The sequence below is a fragment of the Microtus oregoni genome, unplaced genomic scaffold (assembly GCF_018167655.1).
Source record: "Microtus oregoni isolate MIOR12 unplaced genomic scaffold, Mior012 000049F_ref0000343, whole genome shotgun sequence".
Lineage (NCBI taxonomy): Eukaryota > Metazoa > Chordata > Mammalia > Rodentia > Cricetidae > Microtus > Microtus oregoni.
The window spans coordinates 5,995,038-6,017,199 of record NW_024543223.1 but is presented as its reverse complement, the minus strand read 5'-3'; the positions used below and the strand labels follow the sequence as shown (position 1 = coordinate 6,017,199).

General features: G+C 52.4%; 1 protein-coding gene across 1 annotated transcript in view; it reads left to right on the top strand.

Annotated features, from left to right (window-relative positions):
• Sorcs2 (sortilin related VPS10 domain containing receptor 2) overlaps positions 1-22,162 on the top strand; it is a 379,314-nt gene that overhangs the window by 218,216 nt on the left and 138,936 nt on the right. Inside the window, exon 3 of the mRNA XM_041636558.1 lies at positions 18,795-18,894. Within this exon, the coding sequence (XP_041492492.1) occupies positions 18,795-18,894 (100 nt within the window). The remainder of the gene's footprint in view (positions 1-18,794; positions 18,895-22,162) is intronic.

Sequence of the window (22,162 nt, the reverse complement as noted above, 5' to 3'; positions counted from 1 at the left end):
AAATTTATAACAGATTCATTATTCATGGGCTGGACCTGAAAAGGCCACAGCTCCGGAAAGCAGCTGGGCTGAGCAGGAAGAGTCTGTGCCGATACCATGAGCCTCCCCCATGGAGCAGGGAGCAGGGGACACGGTCGGATGATGGACCTGCAGGCTGTGGACGGCATGTTGCTTTGAGGATGGCTCAGCTCCATCACTGGGGTAAAGTGGCTTCGCAAGGGACGGCCACACGCTTTGCACACCGAGCCTGTGCTCCCCCTGCGGTTTAGAATTTGCTCAATTGTGTGCCATGGGATAGGGAAGCACGGGACTATGGAGTTACAGCAACACCAGCACAGCAGCGGAAGAAATGGAGTGGATTTGTCTGCTCTTGTATTGCTGTGATAAGCACCACGACCAAGAACAACCTGGGGAGGAAAGGATTTGTTGCGACTTACAGTGGTAGCCCAACATGAAGGGAAGTCAGGGTGGGGACTCCTGCAGGACCCTGAGGCAGGAACTGAAGTACAGGCCATGCAGAGTGTTGCTTACTGGCTTGCTCCCCAGGGCTTGCTCAGTTTGCTTTCTTATACCCAGAATTACCTCCCTGCCCAGGGGTGACACACAGTGAGCTGTACCATTTCATGTCTAACATTAATTAAAGTAATGTCCTACAGACCAATGTGACGGAGACATTTTCTTAACTGAAGTTACCTCTTCCCAGATCATGAACCTAGCCTGGGTCAAGTTACCAGGATACTGAGGGTAAGCGTGGTAGCCAGATGACTAGTGTCTGTAGCTATTTCCAGTAGCCAAGGCCTTCGGTTTGAAGACAAGACCACATCCATCTACCCCATCTCCCTCTGACCTTTCCATTTCCATGTTCAGGCTGCTGGAAATTTTGAGAACACAGGAGAATGTGAACGCGATACTGTGTGTCCCTTGTGAGGCCTGGGCTCTCCTGAGGAGATTCTGGTTCTATCCTCTAACAGCCCCATAGGGTTGTTGCTCTTGTCACGTGGGTTGACCGTGGCTCTGGGAGGCAAGGGATTTACCTAGAGCAAAACAACTTTTGACTGAGTCAACTGCATCTTGGGTAGGGATGGATGCTGGCCTAGGTATACTTCCGTCTGAGTCACTGTCCTGGTGCTGTGAAGAGACACTATGACCACCTCTTACAAAGGAAAGCATTTCATTGGGGCTGCCTTACAGTTCAGAGGTTTAGTCATTATCAGCATGGCAGGAAGCACGGTGGCATTAGGCAGACATGGTGCTGGAGAAGGAGCTGAGAGTTCTACGTCTCAGCGGGCAGCAGGAAGAGAGTGTGAGCCACTGGGCCTGGCTTCAGCATCTGAAACCTCAAAGTGGTCCCATTCTGGAGGAAGTCATCCCCCAGTGACACACTTCCTCCAGCAAGGACACACCTCCTAATGGTGCCACTCCCTGTGAGTGAATGGGGGTGGGTCATTTTCATTCCAAACTGCCACACCTGCCTTACAGACAGTATACCAGAACAACTGCAATGATAGCCCTGTCCTCCTTGCTGCTAAGATGGGGAAGTGGTAACCAGAGAAGCGCTTCCTCCCCTGGTTCTCCTTGCACTGACATCAAGTAAAGGTCAGTCTTGTCCAAGCTCCTCAGATGGGCCAGTGGAGATGTCGCGGCTGTCAGGGGCTGAGACAGGGGTCTGATGAGTTGTAACTCCCAAGGGAACACAAAGTCAGGATTTCCCCATTATCTCCAAAGCCCTGTCCCTCACACATGCCATGCTCCTGCCCTGTCACACACTGTCACACAGACCAGCAGCTTTCATCTTCTCCCGAGTTCCAAGGGTAGGCGACACCACACAGATGGGGATACTGAGCACACACCATGGTGACTGTCTTGTCCCAGGGCCAGGCCTAGCTGGAGAGCCAAGCAAAATGAAGTCCCCAAAGGGAAGGCTGGGGCTTTCTCCAAGCCTCAAGCCGAGGACAGCAGTGACATGCAGAGTCTCTGGATGATCAATAGGTGTGTATGACAGAGGCCGTGACCCCGGCCACTGTGTTACCACTCTCCTCTCCAGAAGATGAGGAGGAGGCCTGCTCAAGGCTGTGTTCTTTGACATTTAGTTGATAAATAAAACTGCTTGGATAATAAGGGGGCTGACTGCACCCTCCACTGCAGACAGAGCTCGGGGGACTTCTGGGAAGTAGCCACAGCCTATCACAAGGCTGGGAACCAATGTGCAGAATTGCCAGGCCCCCGGCATGGAGCTGCACACAGGACATGTCATGTTACCACTCTCTGGTGCCTGAACAACCTGCACGGGGTGCCTGCCTCCTTGCTCTGAGCCAATGAGCCTCTGGGTCACACGAGGAGGAATCAGTGTCATGGACCAAGTATAGAGCCAGGGATACTGCAAGACCCCCGCTGGTGCAAGGGCTGCCAGGAGCTAGGGATGGACGAGGCCCTGGCCTCCCTCAGGCACAGTGCCTACAAGCTTGTGTGATGCCTTAGATGGACACATGCTGACAGGGATCTTGTGCAGCTGGGCTCAGAGTGGCTGTGAGTGACTTTCCCAGAGGGTTCTGCAGCTGAGACAGGGAGCCAAGTTGAGGCCAGGACAGGGCACTCAAGAGGGGCTACAGAGGCAGTAAGGGGGACAAAGTAGTGTGAGAGTATGTGCCTTCATGTTCATGCATGGATATGTATGTATGCGTGTGTGGATTTGTGTGTTGTGGGTATGAATATGTAGCAAGTACATGTTGGAGTGTGTATGTGTATGTGCCTGCTGTTCAAGAGTGACATGCCGTAGCATCCACCATTAATCTGAGGTTTAGTGGCACAGACAAGAATGATTCCTGGAGGCCGTGAGCTACTGTGGGTGACATGGTTACACTGGTTCCTTCCCAAGATCTCTGGACTCTGCTGGTGTCAGTCTGCTGGTCCAGCACCAGGAGTAAAAAAGGGCAGCACTAAGGACAGTGTGTCAGTGACAGGCAATAGGTACTGAGCTGCATTCTCCAAGATGGAGACCCTGGGGTATTTTCTGTCTGACCTCCACGCAGCCATCTGGGAAGCACCTTGAGTGAGGTTGAAGCAAAAAAGCTGAGAACAAACAGGGCTGTGATGGCGGAGGCAGCTTGACACCTCCTTGGAGTCCACACGCCAGAGCCCAGATGAGCAGAGGAGGCAAGGGCAGGTGCCCTGGGTACAGCTATAGAGTTCCAGTTCTCAGGACCATGCTGCATTATCCTTTAGCCGTCTTGAGAAGAACTGTAAGGTCCAACATGCCCCGAGCATTGTGACAACTGTGAATACCGCTCTTGCCTTCTGGATTCTTGTGTCCCCACCATGCTCAAGTCTATAGCATCCTAAAGACTTGAGAGCCACCCTGCCGGTATGTGAAGATAGTGTCCAAGTGTCAGCACAGGCATTCTGGGCTCCAGGGCTGCCCAGCTTGTGTGCAAGGCTACCTTTGAAAGCCAGAAGTAAAGCCTTGTCTTCATTGCTTTTCTGTTGCAGACAACTTATAGAGGAAGAGTTTATTTGGGGCTCACGATTTCAGAGGGTTAGAGTCCAGGATCATCATGGTGGCAATGGCAATAGCTCAGCTTAGATCTTATATCCTGATCCTTAAGCATGGGGGGTTTGGGAGAGAGAGAGAGAGAGAGAGAGAGAGAGAGAGAGAGAGAGAGAGAGAGGAGGAGGAGGGAAAGAGAGGGAGGGCGAGAGAATACTTTGGGAATGGAAATATTATGAGCTTTTGAAGCCTCAAAGGCCACCCCAAGTGACACACCTCCTCCAACAAGGCCACACCTCCTAATCCTTCCTCAGATATTCGGATATATGAGCCTATGAGAGCCATTGTCAATCAAACCCCCTCAAGCCTGGAGGACCTAGAGCAGCAGGGACTGAGCAAGGGCTGGAAGCGCAGGTACCCTTGGCACTGGGGTTCTTCTGTACCACTTATGAAAGGCCCCAGCAGCCTAGAGCCCCATCTTCCTGTATCTATCCCTCAGACTAACTCACCCTTCTCTGTCCCACCTGCTGACACATACAAGTTGTCTTTGTCCCTGGAGCCCAAACTTCAGACTTGAGATGGATGGTGATGGGGAAAGACATCACTCTGAAGCTGGGGATGGGGAACAGACTGAGAGGAGACCCAGTTTCCACAGGTTGTATCCTGGAAGAGCCCTCTGGGACACTGGGTTCAACTGATGGTGGCCCTGGCTCAAGGCAGGAGGAAGGAGAGTCCATAGGCAATGTCAGGAGGACCCTAGTACTCCCTATGTGCACCAAGGGCTTCCTCAGAATCTGTCAGACACCTCCAGATGTGGGCTGGGCGTCACACTGAGAGGGATGGAGCACCTGGAATAGGGGCCCTTCTGAGATGTGGTGGCCCAGTGCCAGCTGCCACTGGCAGTCAGGATGAAAATCGGGCCTCCTGCTGTGTCCTGCCTGGGGCACATTGCTGTTGGCATGGGTGTTTTCAAACTGGGCTGTGGGCAAGGCGGCAGATGTCCGTGCACCCCAGTTTCCCTATGGATGAGGTGGGGGTTTACCACCTAGCACTGTGTGCTCGGCCTCTGTGCCTCTCCAGACTGAAGGAGGGTGTAGGTGTTTTCCATTTCTGCTCTCCTATCTAAGCCTCTCTCCACTGGGGAAATCCTCCCCCACTAAGGCACAATTAAATTTCCCAAATTAATTACGTACCTGACAGCAGGATTGGTGATTTCCTAATTCCCACTGTAATTACACGGCAGGAACAGTCACCCCGGTCTCCCCAGTGGGTGTGGGCTGTGCAGCAAGCCTGGCATTTGGTCTGAACCTGGCTGGGCTACACACTTGCAGGGGGCAGAGGGGGTAGGGTTACAGGCCTGTCCCCTGTCATGCTGTCTGTCAGCTCTGTCTTACTAAAGTCACATGGGCCCAGTGGAGCAAGGGAGCAAGTGGAGCTGTAATCATGAGACACTGTGAAGTGGCTAAGCTGGTGCTCTTTCATAAACAGGACCATCAAAGTCAGGAGATGGTCCCTAGGCTGTGTATTGGGGCTCGGGGCATACCTGAGGAGGACAGGAGAGCCTGATCATGGAAGATGAGTTTGTAAAGCCAGGACTGGAAGCAGAAGTTCAGATGCACAGCCAGGCCTCCTGCTTCTCTACCTAAGGGAAGGGGTTCCTATGCTCAGAAACCAGCTAGAAAGATGGGCAGCCAGCCTGGTGCTCAGCAGTAATGCCCCCTGATGCGTGGCATCTCCATCTCTTCTGTACCAGTAGTCCAAGGAGAGAAGAATATCATAAAATCATTAGGAGATCAGTGACCCGGAGAAGTGGCACTGACTCAAACGCAGTTTCCTTCCTTTGAAGAATCTGGCTACTCCTTCACCTCCCAGTGTGTTTATTGGCAAAGCTCTACTTTATGTTTAAAATTAAACAGCTGGAGCTGGAGAGATGTCATGGTGGTTAAGAGTGTGTACTGCTCTTCCAGAGGATTTGAATTCGGTTCCCCATATCCGAGTAAGGCAGCTCACAATGGCCTCTAACTCTCGCTTCAAGGAGATCTGATGCCTCTGGCTTCTACGAACTACTGTATTCATGTATGTGCATGTATGTGAGCATGCATGCATACACACACACACACACACACACACACACACACACACACCTGAGAGGATGCGGTAGTATCACATCCCCTCACGCAGCAGCCCGTGGTAACTGTTAACATCAATCAAATGCCAAACACCAAGTCCCTACAGGAAGTCCTCTGCCTCCTAGTTCCAGCACACAAATCAAAGAATTGACTTCATGGTGTGGACAAGACAGAGAGAGTCATGGGACAGAGAGGTGGCCTTGAGTTTTGAACGATGATGTTCCCTGCTGTAGCTGGAGTGGAGAGACCAGGAAGGTGGGGATGGTCCTGCAGTTCATGAGTCTGACCAACAACCAGGAACCGTATTCAGAACGGGCTGTGCAGTAGGACCTGAAAACACAGAGGGACGTGGCCCCTGTTAGGGACACTCTGGCACAGAAGAGACTCTTGTGTTTCCTTTCTCTCACCCTCAGTTTCCCCCAGAACCCTCCATGATTAGAGCAACAAGAAATTGCCAAGAAGTTGCTGGAGAGGTGGTGGGTGGGGTTCTGTGCAGGGCAGGGAGAGAGAGAGGGGCGGGTGCAGAGAGGCTGTGCACTCAGGAAGAATGTGTTGTTCACGGAACACTTCTGAGCTAATTCTTTTGTGGCTGTTGCACTCTGGACAGATATGAGAGCTGCACTCTCCCTCAAGCCACACCCCAGCCTTCAAGTCTTGGCCACATGCCCCTCCCCCTAGAGGACATGAACACTGACGCCATTTTTCACATGGAAAATCTGAAGCTCTCGGAGTGACAATGAGACAGGCCTGGCAGTGGTGGTAAAGGAGGATGCCATTGTAGAGTGGCCCTAGGATGAAGGTTGGCACCAGTGAGCCTCCAACACCATCGGCATCCCAGGATTTCAGTGGGACATTTTCTGGCTGGGAGAGCAGCTCAGAGCAGCCTTTATGAGGAACGAAATCAGCCCCTAACCACAATGCTGCCCTTCCAAGCCACAAGCCCTAGCAGGCAGTGCCACCATGGCTTCAGGGACCACGGAATTGCATCTCTCTCAAAACGCTCCTTTTTTAATTTTAATTGCCATGACGGGCATAATCCCGCTGATCTCCGTCCACCCTTGACGGTGGGTTTACTGTAATGAACTCTAAGTGTGCTGCCTCTGATCTCTGAGGCTATTTATTTTCCAAGTTAGCCTGGGTTCCCTATTGGAGGACAGTCTGCTGCTGGCCTGGGAAGAGGATTCCCATAGTAGCTTGCTTGTTTTCACAGACATTGCAACTCAGGGTCTTCCCTTTCCTTGGGGTCCCAGGAACAGGCAGATCTCCCTCTGCCATGTGTTCAGCGCCCTGCCTGAGGAGAGCCCTGCTGTTGGCCTCAGGATAGACAGTGACCCTGTCCTGCCTAGCTGCCCACAGCACTGCTGCATAGGGTCCTCCTGCCTAACCCCTGCTAGCAGGGCGTGTGACTTCCCATTCCAAGACCAGCTAAGCTTAAAACATGGAGTGTGCAAAGTCTAGAGGGTGATGCAGCCGTGTGTGTGTGTGTGTGTGTGTGTGTGTGTGTGTGTGTGTGTGCGCGCGCCCTGTTCCATCTGCAGCATACCCAGGAGTGGCATTGGGGTGTGCAGTCCCAACTCAGGACCTTTATGGGTGATGATCTTCTGCCTTGATCCCCACAGGGAACCACCAACCCTCTAGACATTCCGGTCTCTGCCCTGTGTCACCTCCCTGAGAAGGGTTTTTCTAGTTTGAATCTGTTGCTGTGACAAACACTACCACCCAAGCAACTCGGGGGAGGAAAGGTCACAGTCCAGTACTGAGGAAAGTCAGGGAAGGGACTTGAAGCAGAAGCCACGGAGGAATGCTGTTTGCTGGCTTGCCTTCTGGTTTGCCCATAGACCCATGCTTAGCCAGCTTTCTATACAGTCCAGGACCATCTACCTAGGAAATGGTGCCGCTCAGTGTGCTGAGCCCTTCTGTGTCAATTTAAATGGAAACACAGAGGGCAGGGTGTCCCCTGGGCAGTCTCTGACTGGTATTTCACTTCACTTGGACCTCTTGGTGTTCCTGGGGGAAGGCATGGTTCACCTCATTCCACAGCAGAGGTCCTGAGGACCAGCAAGCTGAATGACCTGCTCAGGGTCCCTGTGGCTTCTGTAGGAGTGTGACACAGCCCCGTAGTGCTCACTGATTTCCAGGAAGTGCCTGCTCTCTTCATGTTGTGGTGCTGACAGGCCTTGAGCTCCCCAGGAGCCCAGAAATGTGTGCAGCCGGTGCTCTAAGGGAAAGCAAGTGCGCTCTCGAATGAGGGAAAGCAAGTGCGCTCTCGAATGAACAGAGCCACACTCATCTCCTGCTTGTCTACAGCTGGACCTCAAAGGGAAAACCCGCACTCAGAACCATGGCCTTCCCTGGGTGCTTCAACTCCCTGTGGGTGCTCCTCGCTGATTTATTTTCCCAGGGAATGCTAGTCCCCATCTGTCTTCTCTGGGAAGTAAATTCTAGTCATGAATGGGGGCTGTGGGGGTAGGGATGGAGATTTTGGGCCCAGGAGCCTGTGGTCAGTATGCTCTCTTGCCTCTTGCGTCGTTGTCTTACTCTTCAGAAAGGTGACTGTGTGCTGACCTCTGGCAGGTAATCACAAGCCTGGCCATTCCTAGGAGGCACTGGCATGGCCTTCCCTATCAAACCCAGACAGATAAACACTGTATATTTCCTGCCTACCAGATCAGGGTCAATGAAGACAATCTCTACCTGGCACAAGAGCTGTCCGGGTCATCACTAGGGTTGCTGACACCCCCCCCCCTTTGAGAATCCACAACAGATAGTGGCTCTGCCTCCTCTTGTGGGCTGGAAGGGGACATGGTCTCGGCCTGGGTTCCTGGAGGCATGCCCAGCTTAGGTTGGCAAGAGCAGCTGTGGAAGTGGGAACCCCGCTGCAGGGTGACAGTCCGTGTGCCCGGTGAGCAGCAGTAGCATGGTCCTTGCCAGGAAGGGGAGCCAGGCGATTCCAGGGACAGGGGCCTCATTTGGCCTGGAGGGTGGCAGGAAAGTTCTGAAGACTGCCAGGGGACAGCACCTTTGTCAAAGTCCCACCGTGCCATTGAAAACCTGAGGGGCACCATGGAGAGCTCAGGCCCCTTGTCCCCCAGAGTCTAAATTCATCCAAGCAAGCGATGTCACCTCTCATGTGTATCCTCATCTGCATGGGAAGAGTACACTGTCAGGCCTCAGTCACAGAGGGGCTTGGGGATGGGGCCACTGCCTGGAAGGTCTCAGCACGTGGTAGCCTTGAAGCTGGCCCTACTGTGTTATCGTGTGTCATCACACTCTGCCCTTGCGGCTTTCCCCTTCAGCAGCTGGTTTCCTGCCTACCCCTTTTCTTCATTCCTGCTTTCCAAGGACAGCTCGCCTGCCTTGTCACGCACCAGGATCAACCTCACTGGAACCTCTGAGAAATGTCCCCCGTATGCCTGACCCTTTCTCTCAACTCCTATGGCTCCTCTGCCAGGTCCCCAAGTCCCAGGTCCCCCATATGCCTGAGGCTTTTCTATCTGCTCAGTTGATACCTTCCTTGAGCCTTTGGAAATGCCCATACTTTCTCTAGGTCCTGGTGACCCTGTGGTCCCCACTTTTGGCTATTGAGAGACCCTTACATTTCCCTAGGCTCCAAAGGGCACCTCACCTTGCCAGGGACCCTGGGATCTGCTCTCTGGTCCCATTCTCCTCTTTGACTCAGCCTTGTGCGTGTGCTTCCCTGGGGGCATGCACGTCTGGCAGAAAGGCAGTAGACACCACTGTGCAGAGGGTCTTTGAGGCTCCTGCTTAGCTGAGTTTAACCGCTCTGGTGCTACCTGTGAGAAGGCCTGGGGCCTGCATGGAAGAGGGGCCTGGACAGTAGCAGGCATTCCTGCGATCTTCCCACAGTCATGCCCGGTGGCGCCTAATACCTCTTTGCCCACTGCTCCAGCCCAAGGCCTTAGCACAGGACATGATCAGAAAGTCTGTGGAATGGTTTCTTGCAAAGGATTAAGTTCTCAGTATAAAGGAGGTTCCAGGGCCAGGAGCCAAATTGTCTGGACCAAGTTCACAACCACATTTCCATCCCAGGGTGCTGGTTAGACTGCAAGAAGGAGTTTAAAGGAATCTGTGGTGTTGGTCAGCCCAGCACTCTTCATTCCAAAACTGTCTGCCAGAAAACCTCACAGCACTTGGCACACTCAGGGCCATAGCAGATGTGGCAGAGGCCAAAGCCATATGTAGAAAGCCTGGTCTGGTGATTGGGCCCACAGGATGGACTACCCGCTGGGAGTTCAGGCTTAAGAAAACTGGAGCCCCCTGTGTCCCCTGCATCCTCCTTCTAGCCCATACCAGCTCTGGCTGAACTGCCGGAGGCTCAATATTAGAGTAGGGGGAGCCCTGAGGCCACAGCAACTCTCCCAGGCAATGGCGTGTTGCTCCCATGTTAAGGTGTCCACTGGTCAGCTGTTGGTACATTACCAGGTATCAGGATGCCTCTGCCAGCCCTGCTGGGTGAGACATGGCATCAGGAAGGCTCTGGGGGACTGGAGAGTCATGCCACACCCCAGTCCCAAGTTGGTGGGACAGACCTGGAGCTGATCTGTGACTTCTGCTGAATCCTGAGGTTGCTATTCTTTGGGCCACCAGGCTTCCTGTGCCTCAGTTTCCTCGTCTGTACATGGGCAGCCACAACCATGTTTCAGTGCAATTGGATGCCTCTGCAGTTCCTTCTTTCCGTTGCACAGGGCTTGCTCATTGGGGGCGGGGCAAGTGGGGGAGGTTGTGCTCTCTCCCTCAGACTACAGATGCCCTTCCCATCAGGAGAGTCCAATGAATTTTTTTTTTTTTTTACGTCCTGCACGGGCTCACATTCTGAATAACCAATCTCTCTCTGTTGGTGGTACCATTTTTTTATTATTTATTTATTTATTTATTTATTTATTAAAGATTTCTGTCTCTTCCCCGCCACCACCTCCCATTTCCCTCCCCCTCCCCCAATCAAGTCTCCCTCCCTCGTCAGCCCAAAGAGCGATTGGGGTTCCCTGTGTTGCTGTTCGGTTTGGTCTGGTTTTTGTTTCATGACGTTGCAGAAGCTAGAGGCACTCCGTGGAAACCACACTGCAAGCTTTGATCTTTCCCAGGCTGGCCATATGTAGGAGCCTCTCTGTCAACGCTGGGAAGCAAAGAGAAGAAACAACCAGGCTGCGGGGCTGGGCTACCAGTATTCTCTGAATCCTTGCACTCAATGAGTTACATAAAACAGTCAACACTTCCTTATAGCGTGGGCTTTGTAGATGAGTTTTTGCCACTGAAAGTTAACGGGAGTGTGCTGAGCACACTTGAAGTTGACTGGGCTCAGCTCGCATATTCCGGGGGTATTCGGCAGGCTAGACTGTATTTGAATTTTTTACTTATGATACTTTCGATTTATGATTAGGTTTCTGGGTCCATAGCTCACTGTGAGCAGAAAAATATTTTTGATGGCCTGCCTGGCCCCATCCTTCCTACCTCACTAGCCAACACCCTGTTCCCATTTCATATTTGGCCTCTTAAGCCACATCCCAGAAGTTTTCTGAATGACACCATTGCCCTCTCTAGTAGTGACTCCCTGTCCCCAAATAATCCTGGAAAAGCTAATTAGGATATCACATTTCAGGGCAGTAGCAATCTAATTGCAAGGTTCCCTCTTGGCAGGTCTATAGAACTTCCAGACCCCTGAGCAACTAGTGATCCATGGCTTGTCAGTACCTCACCTGTTCCTAATGTCACAGCCGATTTCCTGTCCTCTGGAGCAGGACAGAATCTTAGGACAGGCTTCTCCAGGAATCACATCTCCAACAGACACCATCTCTGCCCAGAGACCAGGTTCAAGTCTGTGCTTGGGGGTGGGTCCTCATACGGATTCACAAATAGCAATTTTCCAACTGTGTTCGCCGTCTGTCTCTCTACTTGCACAAGGCGCAGGTGTTGGAGCTTGTCTCCAAAGGGATGAGAGGTCGCCTGGAGGTCCCCTGCAGGCTGCCACATGCAGACTCCTCATCATCATGGAGCATAATCGGCACTGCGCTGAAGGTAGAGGATAGTCCATTGAGTGGCAGTGGGACAGCCCTGGGCAGCATTGGCTTCTCTGGGGTGCTGCCTCTGCTGCCATTCTCCACTTTCAGGATGGGCACGAGCCTCCGTCCTGGACCCCCCTCCATATACATATACGTATACGTATACATATACACCACACAAGTGCAGGCCCTGCCCTGGGATGGGACTTGCAGGTGGCCTCACTGGGAGGGCCCAGGAACACTTGCCTGGAGGAAGTGTGCCTTTCTCATACCTGGGTGTGATTTTCAGGTTAGCAGTGGGAGCCGAGTGTGAAAACAGGGGCTCGTGGTGGGAGGGAGGGGGGGAAATGTGCCCCACCAGTGAAATAATTATAGAATATGAAAATGGCTTAATGAAATCATTTTTAAAAAGAGAATGTGTGCAAACACTCAGCAATTAAGCAGCGGATTCACAAATAGCAATTTTCCAACTGTGCTTGCCTTCCGTGTTTCTACTTGCCCGGTTTTAAACCCTGGGTTTTTAATTTTTAATTTGAGCGAATGAAGACTAGAATTGTCTCCGTGGTGCTGGAAATGGGGAAAAAAAAGAAAAACCATACAACCTTGGACAGTGTGGAAACTGAAAACAAGGAAGTCACCTAAGAGCGTGCCCTGTTGTAGGGAGGGAAATACTTTGTGAGTACTAGTGTCCCCTCCCAGCTCCTCCTTCACACCCTAAGGAACCAAACCCACTTAGTGTCAAGGCTGGTGCATAGACATAAATCCCGTCACAACCACCCCAGCCCTTTTGCAAGCTAGACCAGAGAGGGAAGCCTGCTAGCCTAAGCTCACACAGCCTTCACATCAGGCACCCAGAACACCACCACAGAAGCCTGGCAGACACTGTCAGCTGTGTGCTTGGCTGTTGGACCTTTAGAGGTTCGTGGTGACCTCACTGTCATTGGATCTGGCAGCCTTAGACCCAGTGCTGGATGAAGGGTCCCACCTTGATCCACCTAGACTGCTTGCTGGGCACCGAGGCATCTTGTCTTCTAGTTTCCAGACTTATCTGAGGCTGTAAATGTCATTCCCTTTCTTTGCCTGCATTCAGGGTCCCCTAAGAGACAGTTCTTGCAAGCAGCTAAGCAGAGGTCCGTGTGGACACGCTGTGGCATCCCTTCCCTCCTTCTGTCCAGCCCACCCTGACCTGAGGCAGAGGCTGAGCCCAGTGCTTCTCATGCTGTGGCCTGTGGCCTTAACTCTCAGTGTCGCTGCCTGGATGGCAGCTGAAGCATTCTGCATCACTGCTGACCCCTGGCTGCTGCCAGCAGACCTCAGCCAGCCTGGGGAGGGGTTGGAGGAGCTCCAGACACCCAGGTTCTGGACGGTGTTTTCCTCTCAGAGGCAGCACTGCCCTGCGCCTCCACGTTCCTTGGCCCTTCAGAGGTCCTAGCAGGGGACTCCACAGTCCTCGGGTCCTGAGCTTTCCTGTGACTTGCGCTTTTCTCTCCAGCATCAAAGACTGTATTCTCCAAACCTATGTCTGCCCAGAACACCACAGCATAGCTTTACCAACGCAAGTTCTTTATGTTGCTCTAAACTCGTGGTTCAAATCTCATGTGAGGACAGAAGTAGGTACTAGAATAATATAGCCTCAGCCCTGGAGACCTGGAGCCCGTAGGAACTAGAGGTTCTGAGCCCTTGGACTGCGAGAGTATGGTTACTGATGTTGAAGTAACCATAATCACCAGACTGTGGTGTTTTTGAGGTAGCCTGGAGACCCTAACCTATCCACCCACTCGCCCTGTCCATCCTCACTCTTCTTCCTACCCACTTTTCCCCACTTCCCAGATCTGGGATGACCTGGGTTACTTGAGTCCTGCAGTGTGTGTAGTTTGAAAATATACGATGTTCAGACTGAGTGCCGTGGCACTGATCTGTGACCCCCAACAGTTGGGAAGGTCAGGATGTCAAGGCTGTTCTCTGCTACACACAAATCTGAGACCAGTCTGGGCTACGGGACTAGGTGGGGCTCAGTTTAGATTGTTTGGTTTTGTTCTTTGGAGAGAAACACCATGGGTTAAAAACACAGCTGTGAAACACCAGGAGAAACTACTGTGTTCTCTTCTTGGGAACATGTGAGAGTCCCTGTCCCCTCCCAGTCTTATTTTCTCCACCTCCTAACAATGAGGACCGACTGACAAGTGACTCGGGGCCAAGTGAAAACCAAGCCAACTTTTCCTGGGATGAGGTCTCCTACCCTGCAGAGGGGCAGGGTCCTCCATCTCTTAAGGTGACCTCTGCCCAAGCAACACTATCATTAGCAGGAACCAGAGTTTTCCAAAGAGCAGGTGTTCATGCTTTGTCCTCTTCTAAGACAGTGAAAACAGTCAAGACCAAGGCCACCCAGTCACTACCATTGGTCCCTTCAGCTTCTTGGAGTGAATCTCCCTTGGACACCTGTTGTCCTTGTTGGGTGCATCTGTTTGCTTGAGAAGCGGATGCCCATGGTGAGGGTGGGCATGGACAGAACTGCCCACTGGGGAGGCACATGCAGGCCAACCTCCCATAACTGACGTTATGAGGACCCATACAACTGGTGCTTTGCTGGAGATTCAGGGCTAGGGCTAGATGACAGTTGCTGAAGGGTGTGAGGTACCCGCAGGTTCAAGACATCAGTCACAGCTTCTGCTCTGCTGGGACCTCAGAGGCCGCCGACTCCAGCCCTCAGTGTCTCAGAGGAGAACGATGCTGACCCCTGAGCTGGCAGCCCATGGCCCCAGCAGCTCGGAGCAGTGGAGACTGAGCCCAGGGTGGGATTCCTCCCCAGGATGGGTGAGGAGAAGGTGAGAGAGGGGTCAGAAGAAGGTAGCCCAGAGCCCAGAGTCGCTCCTAACTTGATCCCAGTTCCAGCCTGGCCCTGTCCACAGCAAGGGCTGTCCTGACTCCCAGCTCAACCTTCTTGAGAGGCATCTTCCTGACCAGTGTCACTTGGCTCCCATGTCACCTGTGTTTTCTTTATCTCTGTTCTTATTCCAAACCCTAGTCCAGTTCAAGTCACAGTCCGACTGCCCCTCCTGATTCTAACTGTAGCCTTAGTGGTCCGTCTAACGCAGCAACATAGTGGCAATGAAAAACCCTGTGTGGTTCATGCTGCTCCCAGGCACCATCTAAGTGGACTCCACATGGTCACTCCGCTAGCCTGCTGGGACGGAGCTTTCCAGGTGAGGACTCAGCCCTCACAGGCCCTGCCTGCCCCTTTCTCGGAGGCACTCCTGATGTCACCTATGTCCAGACATGAAGTCCCGACCTGACATGTTAGGAATAAGGGCCCTGTGTGTTGTACAGAAGACTCTGGTGGTCACATACAAAGAGAAAGGACATAGTGACAATGATTGGAGAAAATCCAAGCATAAGGATGAAAGAAAGAAGGAAGGCTCCTGCTGAAAGACTCTGGCCACAGAACATTCTAGAAGATGCAAACTGGCAATCATGAAAAGATTGGTGCTGCTGCAGGACCAGAGGCAGCTGGGTAGCAGGCTGAGCCTGGGGGGTGTTTAGGGCAATGGAGAGATTCTGTTCTGCCTGATGCCACAGTGGTGGATACCTGTCATGTTAAGTCTGTTGGGCCAGCAGGCCCTCATCAGGACAATGACAATGGCATCTGTGTTGGCTCATTCTTAGGACAAATGTGTCCTCTGTGGCAGGGAGGGTAGTGGCAGAGAGGGTAGAGCCAAGGGCATGGGCAAACTGAGCTTACCTCATAGTTTTGTGGCGATCTGGAACCTGCAATAAAATGAAGTCTATTAACTAAAACTAGGAGTAGGTGAAATTAATTTCAGTGATGATTTTAATTAACTCGGTATATCCAGAATATTAGTATGTCAATATGTAATCTACATAAAACTGACAATGAGGTATTTTAAATTCTTTCTGGGCCCTGAGCCTTTGAAATCAGCATTTCGAAGTGTTTCTGCCTTTTGGCCAGATGGACCGCATTCCAAGTGCTGTGGCCTCAAGTGGCCAGTGGGTGTTGCATTGTAAAATGGATCTAGCCCTTGCTGCCCCTCCCCTACTCCACTCTGGTTGCTCCAGACCTGTTGGCTCCCCAGAGCCCACTCCTGCCCATCAGCTGGGGCAGCTGGGGACTGTGGGTGTCCTTGTTAACATGCGCTCAGCATTTCCCAGGTCCCTTGGACCTTCAGCTCCATTGTTGCCTCCTTGTCTCTCCCACCCAAGTCTTCATTTTTCTGTCTGACTCTTCTACCCTCTCCTCTATCTCTGACTCAGGGTATCTCTCTGTGTCTCTCAACTGTCTGTCTCTCTGTCCCTCCTAGTCTGTCTCAGTGTCTTCTTTTTTCTCCCTGTCTCAGTCTCTTTCTCTCCCCCGTTGATCCCCGTCTGTCTGTCTGTCTGTCAATATTTCCCTCCCTTATACATGTATCTCTGTCTCTTCTTCCATCTCCTTTGGAATACCACATCTGTGTCCTGTGGCTGCTACACAATGTGAAGGGACTGAGCAGGACCCCTCCACTGTTCCGGAAGTTCCATTCCCGAGAAAAGGAGACATCTTGGGGCTAGTTCCTTTGGGGGAGCTGATGGGGGAATCTTTTTCCATTTCCTTCAGCTCCTAGGGGCTGTAGTCCTCCCGCCATTGCTTCTGTCTCCATGTGACCCCTCCAGTATGGCCTTGGCTTATCTTGATGACATTTGTGAGATCTATGTTTCACTCATGATTTTGGCCGATGTGTTGTCAAAACGACTGGCCTAACAGGGGCAGGTGCTTTTTCCAGGCAGGCACAGTCTCCTCCTCTTCTCTCAGATCTCTGTGTGTCACTTTGACCGTGCCTGTCTATGGCCCAGTGGTCCCACCACTCCTGGGTCTCCCCGGTTTCTGCACTGCTGTGCCTCTTCCGGTGTGGTTGCATTTTGCTACTTTCCTTCCTCATGTGCTTCCCTCCCTCCCTCCCTTGACAAGTGTCCAGTGGTGGTCATTGGATGCTATTCTCCGAGGCTGTCCCACAACCACAAGTGTCCTGGAGTTCTCAGCTTCAGGCAGCTTCTGTAGTTAGGAGGATAGAAAAGAAGCTGGACTGGTTGGACCGGGGCTGAGGCAATGGGTAGCAGCAAGGAAGGGGTGGGCTTTGAGGGGCTGGGGGGACAGGCTCAGGTCTCGGAAAGGGCAGCCAGGGAAGATCCAGCTGCATTAGGCTGCCGGCTCTTAGCTTATAAACAACCGTTGTTTCTACAGGGCTCTGGGCCGTTGTGGATCAATTTCTGCTAATGGGGCCTCTCACTTCCCCTCACCAATGAAAATCAATTCTCTGCGGTTTGGAGAGCAAATGTGCCTGATTAGACAGCAGGCGCTCGGTGGCATCTTTGTTCTCTTGCCCCAGTCCTCCTAAGGAGGCAGGAAGAAGCCAGACCCCAGATGGTCCCCAGGGACCCTACCCTGATGGGCAATCCTGAGAGTCAGAGGATGGAGACTGGGCTGCCTCTCCTGTTGGCCTAAGGGACCTTGTGACCCTGAGGTTTATAAAGTACGGTGGGGACCTGTGGCCACCAAGCCAGTGATAGGGGCGGGGGTGGGAGAGGAGCGAGCGCTACAGGAACAGTGAGCTCAGACTGTGGTAGGGGATTGAACGCTTCCAGGGGATAGAGTATTTATACTAAAGGGGCTCAGGCTCTAATTTGAGCCCCTAAGTAAGAAGTCCTGGCCTCCTCCAGCCTCCCTGCAGTCCAAGAGGAGGGCAGATGCTGCTTAGGGCTCTGGGCCATGTGGATCGGCCCAGCAGGTGCAGGAGGCAGGCAGCACCACAGCCAGGAGTCAAGCCCAGGCATCATGTGATGCTGAGATCTTAGGCAGAAGCATTGACCAAAGCCAGAGCCCCTGCCCAGCCCAACTCCCCCAGTGAACTCAGCACAGTCTACAGTTCCCAAATATTTTAGGTGAATCTTTATTATTTTGAATCTGTGTGTTGGTGTGTATCTGTGTGTGGGTATGTGCTCATGCGTGCAGACGCCCCAGGAAGACAGAAGCCTTGGATCCCCCAGAGCTAGAGTTACATATGGGAGCTGCAAACTGAACACAGATCCGCAGATCCTCTGGAAGAGCAGCGAGTGCTCTTAGCTGCTGAGCCGTCTCTTCAGCCCCAGTTCCCACATGTTTTAATGGGTTGTCATAGGAAGCCATTGTGACTTACACTTCAGTGCAGAGGTGGTTCTATGGTCTGATGTATCCACAAATAATAGCGCAAGCCTTAGCATCTCTCCCTCCTGTTTTCAGTGGCCTTGGGGCTTCAGTGCTCAGGGAGCTTTTGGGACTTTCCGCCGGCTTCCCCTCACTCTGAGAGGGAGGAATGGGGACAGGAGGAACTTAATAGAGGTGGTATGGAGTACCTCACTGGGACAGCTCCTGGTGGCACAGATCCTGGGATCTGATTCCCAGCAGGTACCAAGCTTGTCCCTGCTGTCCTGTGCTCAAGATGGGGATCAGCATGAGCCTGGTTGCTCCTGGTAGAGCTGAGCATTCAGAGAAGGCAGTGGAGGAGCAGATGAAAACATTGAGATCTCAGCTCAGTCAGTGACTGTGCTGAACGGGTTGTGACCTGGCATCAGATGGGCCAGTGTTTGAACCCCGAGTCTGCTGCTTATCAGCTGAGTGGTCCCTCATGCAGGACACTGTCCCCTTGATGCCTACCACTCATATTTGAATTGAACAAAATGGAATAGATCCTCATGGTTTTGTGGAGCATCGTAGAGATGGAAGGATCAAAAAGTTCTGACTTCTGTGTTGGGTGGCAGTGGTGCACGCCTTTAATCCGAGCACTCAGGAGGCAGAGGCAGGCAAAACTCTGAGTTCAAGGCCAACCTGGCCTACAAAGTGAGTTCTAGGACAGCCAGGGCTACACATAGAAACCCTGTCTCTATCCCTCCACCCCCGCCATAAAATAAAGTTCTGACTTCTGGTTCTCACTCCAGACCTGGGCTGTAGACCTGTGCTAACCTGCTGTCTGCAAGAGAGTCCAGGCTCCTCACTTGCACGTGGGGTGGGGACATGATTCCCCTGGGAGGATAGAGAGGACAGCACTGGGTGTCTCAGCTCTGCCGGTGCTGGCACATCATGGTGCTAGAAAGCCTTCCCCTGGGGGACATGTGTTGACAATTGTCTTTCTGTTCCCATAGGTCCTCTGATTTTGGGACAACCTACACCAAGCTTACTCTCCAGCCTGGTGTCACCACTGTCATTGACAACTTCTATATTTGCCCAGCCAACAAGAGAAAGGTACGTACATACCATCACCGGGTGGCCAACCCTTGGCATCTGGCTCTCCATGACTGCCTGTTCCGCTGGTCTGGTTCTGTTTTGGGATCATGGTCTAATGTGAGGCACTTGTCCTTCAACACTCGTTCCTTTGGTTCATTTTGATGAGTGTATTTGAAGCCATCAGCTGGGCCTTTGGAGGAAAACCTGCCTTCTTATCTAGGGCATATTCATCTTCTCCTGTCCTGGAGGCAACCTCCAGCAAGCAGGCAGAGAGGAGAACCAGCGAGCTGGCTACTGAATCAGATCCATCTGGCTCAGAGTCCTGGCGGCAGCTCTGAGGCCCTTCTCAAGGATGGCATCTCTCCGGGGTTGGTTTGGTTCCATCTCAGAGCGTTGCTTGCTGTCTCTTGGTCTTAGTTTCTAGTTCCTTCTTCCTGTCTAGATGTAGAAGAGGGAAGAACCCGGGCAACCCCTCCTGCATGTGTTCGGCTATATCTTGGCCCATCTGGAGACCCTAGTATGAAGTCAGAATGCTGGACTCAATCTAGAGAAGCAGTCTGAGGTCATAGGAAGGGACTCAAGCAAAGCAGAGTTCAAATCCTAATTCACTTCTCTGTGCTTTAGTGTCCCTGTAGAGAAATGGGTATAGCCCGCATCTCACACAGAGACTTGAGTGAGTCCTCCATAGTGCTCCCCACAAGACTGGTATCTGGGTCCCAGAGGTACTTGGTTGGTGGTAAAAGAAATCCTCAAGGAAATCCTCAGATTTCCATGTTGGGAGAATCACACGTACAAGTCAACTTTTATAGGGCGGAGGAGAGATGCATGGGCAACGGGCATGAAGACCACATGCTGGGTGGTACTTTCACCCAACCCATGGCTGTCATGCTGTCTCCACTCCCAGTGCCCCCACCCCACATTCTGACCAGACTTTGCCATCAACCCTGGCCTCCTACAGTGCTTGTGTTCTTTGTGTTGGCGGATATGCAGATTAAGGCGTAAGGAGGTCATACTCCTGCAGGCCACCAGATGTTTCAGGTTCTAAAATCTAAAGAAATGGCATTTAGAAAGTAACCTACTAGTCACGTAGCCATAACTTTCTATTTGTTTGATGCTGGACAAAAGGAGGGAAAACACCAATTTTGCCAAGAGCCAACCCCAGAGGTGCATCCCTGGTAGAGCCCAGGGCCAGTGTTTGAGCATCCCACAGAGGGCGTGGAAACACAGATGGTGCTGCTGCAGGAGTGTACTCTGGTGGTTGTAGTTCTGGCAAGGATTCCGGGACTCAGACAGTGGAGCCTGTCCTGAGCACCGCCCACGGCGGGTCGGGTATATGGGAGGACCGGAGCCTGCAGAGTGCTGCAGTGGAGCTGCAGAGGAACTCAGCTGTTTGCTTTTTGTAAGATTTAGGTTTAATTTTTTATTCTGTGTACAAGCTTTTGCCTGCTTGTATATACATGTGCCATGTGTGTATACCTGGTACCCATGAAGGTGACATCAGATCCTTTGGGACTGTAGTTACGGGTGATGAGGAGCCACCACGTGAGTGCTTGGAACTGGACTCAGGTCTTCTGCAGGAGGAGCTCCTGACTCCAGCCCCTGCCACTGCTTTTGAATGGGGTGCCATCTTCCCTGCTAGAGCAGGTTGCCAGGCTTTGGATCTTCCTCTCCTTGACTTCTCTCCTGTGAAAGCTTCCTCCTGGACAGGATGGGAATAGATTTGGGAAGGCTACTGCAGAAGACCAGGGGACCCTTGCCTTGGGGCTTTGGCAGATAAGGAGGAGGAGGCTGGGTTGGTTTTAGCTTTCCCTGCCTCTTCTTAGACCCCTCCCTCATGACTCATATGGGCATTCTCACTCCATCCCCAGCTGTCCAAACAGTGACGCATTGCTATCGCAGTTTCCAGGGTAGAGATCTGGAAGGGAAAGTCAGAGTCACCTCACCACACACCTCCTAGTAGGAGACCTGCGTCTGAAACAGCTTCTCGCGTCTAAGCTAAGGGGACAGGATGTTGTCCACACTCAGGGCAGCTGTGGGGACCTCTACCAGTCAGGAACCCCAAGTGCATGGAAGGATCAGGAAAGACCCTTTGTCTCCCTGTCTGCCGTGTGTCCTTCCTGCTGTAGTGGTGATGGTGTGTGTCCTTCCTGCTGTAGTGGTGATGGTTTGTGTGACAGAAGTGATCTTTAAAAGTAGATGCTGAAGGTCAGACTCAGTGAACAGCGCCATGTTCCCATTGCTAGAGCAATTCTCAGGTCATATGGGTTCAGCCAGCGATGGTGACAGGGTGGTAAGGAGTTTACAGAGCAGCCTGCAGGCTGTGTCTGTATACGAAAGGAAGATGGCAGGAGCAGCCAAGATAGTAAAAACCGAAGGGAGCCTCGGATGCCGTGAGGGTAGGGAAGGCTTCCCAGGGAGGTTGGGGGGAGGGAAGCCATGAGGTCAGGCCTAAGGTTCCTTCTTGGACTGGGACCCCAACCTTGACCCCTCCAAGCCTCAGTGACGGTGCATACAACAGAAAGCCGCGATGTATGGACTATGGACTCAGTAGAGAGTTCTGGAAAGGGCCTTCTGTGCAGTCTGGTTCGCATTCAGAATTCTTGGCTTCTGCAGCCACCGAGATGGGGCAGCGAGACATTTGCAGTTTCAAAAGGACACAACAATCAGCCCTGCTAGGGATGTGTGGTTTGAACACTCCCTGCATCCATGCTGACTTGGCCTAGCCCAGCCCAATTCAGTTCCATGTTGCCAGGGGGCAAGAAAATGGCAAGTCTTTGCTTTATTCCAGGCACAGTCTGCTGGCTGTTGGCTTGTGCTATCTGGTGTATCCTGGTTCCACTCTGGGCCCCATTTTTTCCATGTGTAAGTCAAGACTGCAAACTGAACGCTGTACAAAGCCCCATGAGTTCCGTTCTCCTGGCCTCTGCTGGCCTCTCAGAAACCCATGCATGGGCAGAGCACCCACTGGGGAAGCAATCCCAACGTGTCTCTGTCCACACCTCAGCCATCTAAGACCTCTACAGGAGGCAGCTGGGTCTCCATACTCCTCCTTGTAGGCTCCGGCAGTCCACACAAATGTCTGACTGGACACCTAGCTGAACCCTGGTGCTGGGGACGGAAATGCTTTGCCTAGGCCAGATACAGGCTGAGGACCTTATGTGACCCAATCATTTGCTGGATCTAGGAAGCTTCGTGGATAGCTAGAACCTTCTAGAACCTTTGAGAGCCCAATGGGGCCTGAGAAAGCCTGGAGCCCATGCAGCATGCTTGTGAGAAGATTAAGAAA